A 3934-nucleotide genomic window follows, 5' to 3' on the forward strand; every position below is an offset into this window, starting at 1 on the left:
GAAGTATTCAGGGCCCTCGAGGGTGAACTTATTGGCTTCAACAATGACCACAGCCAGGGAGAGTTTCAGTTCAACGGAGTTGTGCCAATGGCCTATGAGACGATAAATGGACCCACCCGTGTGCACAGGGAAGTGACGGAACATGACCGGGATACATCCCATCCCGTAACCAACACTGTGCTCAGCAAGCAGAAGAGGATGTAGAGGGCGACGGGCAACAGATCCACAGGAGCTTCCAAATTCCTCTCCTTCCTTCTTACAGTTCCTCTTTCACAGACGTCAAGGACACAGCCAATCTCGCTGAGCCCCGTTTCCCCGAACAGTACAATTGTACATGGGTCTCTGCAAATTAGGCCTTCAAGCAAAACACTCAACACTTTTGTGGCCACACATCAGTGCTGACACGACTCCTTGCACTACGGTAATAATGCAGTATGAGAAGTCCACTGCATGTCATCCCGCTGTACCGCCTGCAGCATTGCCTTCAGTTGGGCCTGAACTTCAGCCAACTTCTGTTGGTCATAATAGCCACAAACATCCCATTGTCTGTAGCAATGGAGAGGGACGGGATAAATCACATGCTTCAGCTCCATCAAGGATGTTAGGTGCAGCAGAACGCTCATGAGCATAGGCATTCTAATGGGGTTGGAGGCAAAGCTAAGCACACGGAGGCATGAACAGTCGCTCAGAGCTGGCAGGAGAGCAGAGAGAGTAGAGTCAGTTAACAGGCAATTATTTATTTGCAGATGCTGCAGGGTACCTGAGGCCTTCTCCAGCAGAGCCTGGAAGGGCTCATGAGCCTCTGAGAATATCTGGTTGTGACTGAGATTCAACAGCCTTAGGTGGGTGGCCTGAGAGCTCTGGGACAGGATGGTGACATCTATGCTAGAAAGTCCACAGTAAGACAGAGTCAGTGTCTTCAGCTGAGGTGGCAGCACGCTGCAGAGAGAAAAAAGAAAGGTTATTTCAGAAGAATGAGTGTTGGACCAGGGCAGTGAGCCCTGAATAACAGGCACCTAAGATCCAGAATAAAATAATCTGCACATATCTTATTGCTTGGTTAGGTTTAGTCCCATCCTGGGCCCTCCCCGAGGGTCACTACTGTGCCTATTTTGCAACAGTCCTTAGTCATGTGGGCTTTGGAATCAAACTAAATATATTTGTGACCATGAGAAAGTTACTTTCCCACTCGAAGACACATGTTCTTTATCTTTAAAATGTGCACACCAGTAATTATTGTTACAGAGTTCTGCAGCAGATTAAATGAAAAAAAAAACTGTATGCACTTAGGATATACAACATCATCAATGGCCACTCCTTGTCACTTACATGGTGAGGACAGGTCTGGGAAGGCAGCCAACTGAAGGCTCCCTTTGACTGGTTCCCAGATGACGGCCCCTCCATTCAGTGTCTAAGCCCTGGGGAAAACACAGGAGCAAGAGGATCTGGCAGGGTTAACTACTGTGGCCAGTCCAGGGGGCTGTGCAGCAGTGTTACAGCGTAAGACTGTTTCCATCTGAACGCCTCCTGTTGCTCACTAGAGAGCTGTAGACACCACCAGGACTGAGACTTTTACCAGTATACTTAGACACTCATCCTAGAGTCTACACATGGCTGTCTGAATGAATGAATGCACGAATGAGCACAGCTTCCTTTTCTAATCTTGTCATTCTCCTCACCATGAAGTACCTCTCTCCAGCCTGGCCAAATGCTAATTCCCAGTACTTCCCATGCTGAGGCGGAACGAGAAATACTTTACAAGGAGCTTAGGAATATCTAAGCATGCTCTCTTCTCTTCTCTTACTCATGGGGTAAGCAGGGAACCCAGGTTCCTCCCACCGGCTCACCTGAGAAGTCTGGGCAATCGATCTTTGAGGAACAAAGCATACAAGTCAAGCTCTTGGAGGTTGTCCAGCTGCCCAAGATAGTTGAGAAAAGTTTCGAAGTGTGTCTCCGTAAAACATGTAAAGTGGATGTTAGACACACGAAGGTTGTACAGGTGGACCGTCTGTGGCACACAAGTGTTTACTTCACTCAAAAGAGCCTCATCTACCTGAAGGTGAGCAATGCATTGTGGATCCAGAAACTGCAGCATACTTCTGTGGGCAGACATGTCAAAAATTTTCAAATGTCTGCAGCAGAGGTGCAAAGTCCCAGAGCTCTCCCTGAGTTTACTCTGCAGGAAGGAAACAAATTTCTGTGTTCTCACGGTTAGGCCAAGAGAGAGGTCTACCAGTAATTCCACAGATTGCGAGGCTGAGTGAGGCTCTGATTTTGAATTATCAAATCCGTGGCACCTGACATTATGCTGGGCTTCTTCCCTTCTAAGAGTAGAGTTCTGAGAGTAAGCACAAGACCAAAAGCAGGGCCGGAATGTGGTTCTGATCTCAGGGCATATTATCCTACAGTCCAGGCCCTGCCTTAAATCTAAGAGCCTCAGTTTTGGGGGCCTGTAAGGAGAGGAGACAGAACACATGAGAGGTAGCCGATTGTAATGTAATCTCCCAAGATCAGTGCTGAGAAGGAACAATACCCTTTATCCCCGGTCTCTCAAAACATATGTCATTCACCAAGAATTCCTTTCCTAGAAAAGAACCTTTCGTTCTTTTCCCCCTACTTAGTTTACCTCTGGTCTCCTCCCACATCAATGCCCATGCGCTTCTTCTATGTGATTGCACTCAGGAGATAAACCCACCCATGGTATCCTCAGTCACCTCTATTCTGTAATCAAGTCTGTGAGACATTAGAGTCGTTAAGGTGACCCCAAGTGTTGGACCAGTAGCCCCACAGAGATCTTCAGCATTCACTACTGGCTACTTCGGGAAGACTGTTAGGTATTCCCCTGCCCCAGGCTCCAGCACACTCTCCTGCTGACTCACTCTACCGCTACTGGATATAGTCTTACCAGGAAGAAGAGTTCTGGGCAGAGAGGAGCTGCAGACCATCAATCATGGCTTCCAAGATGTCATAGTCTGACCCTTGTACACTCAGTGTCCCGATATGGAGACAGCGAAAGGGCCAAACCCTCACCATTGCCCTTAGTACCTCCTTATGCCTGCCCAAGAAGGCAGGAATGAACAGTGGAACAAAGAGGTCTCTTGGGAGCTCATCCAGGGCATGGATAGCAGCCTGCTCATTACTCAGCAGACTCTTTGCAGCAAGCTCTAGCAGAGTGCCTGTGGGCTCCTTGTCCATCTTGAACCTGCTTCAGGGTAAAGAGTATTTAGAAATCCTAACAGGACATCCACAGCATCCAATGTCAGTTACAGAAAAAATATTTATTGAATAAATATATGGTGACCTCTAGTGACCCCTACTACAGGGATAGAATACAAATAGGCTTGTGTGTTTAAGTATGTGTGTGTGTGCACACACACACACACACAAAGACACACACACACACGATAAAATGCCCCTGGAAATCACAAGTAACTTGGCAGAATATGATGTTGACCACTAAGCTGTCTTCTTCCCATTACATTTCCTCCCAAAAGGATACCGACCAATCAGGAAGAAAATGTAAATCTACACAAAAGCCACAATCTGATCATTACTTTCACATAGAAAATGTGCATAGTTCAACGTAATTGGGATTAACAAAAATCGTGAAATTCCAGCACACAGGCTGTCACACTCCCATCCCTAGGCTTTCTGGTGTGCAAACACAGACCTAGAAAAGCTGTAAGACAGACAGATGGAGGAAAATGGTGAGGGGCTTAAACTTCATCTAAAACTGCAGCACAATAAGTCTGAAAATACAAAAACGGTGTCCTGAAAGGTGAGATTTGAACCTACAGGGAAAGGAATCTGGACTATGAGCACTTCAATGGGTAAGGAGGGTATAAAGGTGAAGTCGTTGAAAGACATAACTTCTAGGGAATAAGAAAGTCAAGGAGCAAAGGAGAAGCATCCCAGACACTTGGGTAATGGGGAA

General features: G+C 46.8%; 1 protein-coding gene across 1 annotated transcript; it reads right to left on the minus strand.

The window, feature by feature from the left end:
- Positions 1 to 416: 416 nt before the first annotated feature.
- LOC140847370 (melanoma antigen preferentially expressed in tumors-like) lies at positions 417 to 3195 on the minus strand. The gene is made up of 5 exons (XM_073227544.1): positions 2906 to 3195; positions 2210 to 2450; positions 1848 to 2053; positions 761 to 939; positions 417 to 691 (listed from the first exon to the last, which is right to left on the minus strand). The coding sequence occupies exons 1-5, from the start codon at positions 3193 to 3195 to the stop codon at positions 417 to 419; spliced, it is 1191 nt and encodes a 396-aa protein (XP_073083645.1).
- Between the last annotated feature and the right edge of the window lie 739 nt (positions 3196 to 3934).

The sequence above is a fragment of the Manis javanica genome, chromosome X, assembly GCF_040802235.1.
Source record: "Manis javanica isolate MJ-LG chromosome X, MJ_LKY, whole genome shotgun sequence".
Classification (NCBI taxonomy): domain Eukaryota; kingdom Metazoa; phylum Chordata; class Mammalia; order Pholidota; family Manidae; genus Manis; species Manis javanica.

Coding starts and splice junctions, on each gene's coding strand:
- LOC140847370 (XM_073227544.1), bottom strand. CDS start 3,195: ATGGACAAGGAGCCCACAGGCACTCTGCTAGAGCTTGCTGCAAAGAGT. Junction 2,451..2,905: donor GCCCAGAACTCTTCTTCCTG/GTAAGACTATAT, acceptor CTCTCCTTACAG/GCCCCCAAAACTGAGGCTCT. Junction 940..1,847: donor CGATTGCCCAGACTTCTCAG/GTGAGCCGGTGG, acceptor TTCTCTCTGCAG/CGTGCTGCCACCTCAGCTGA.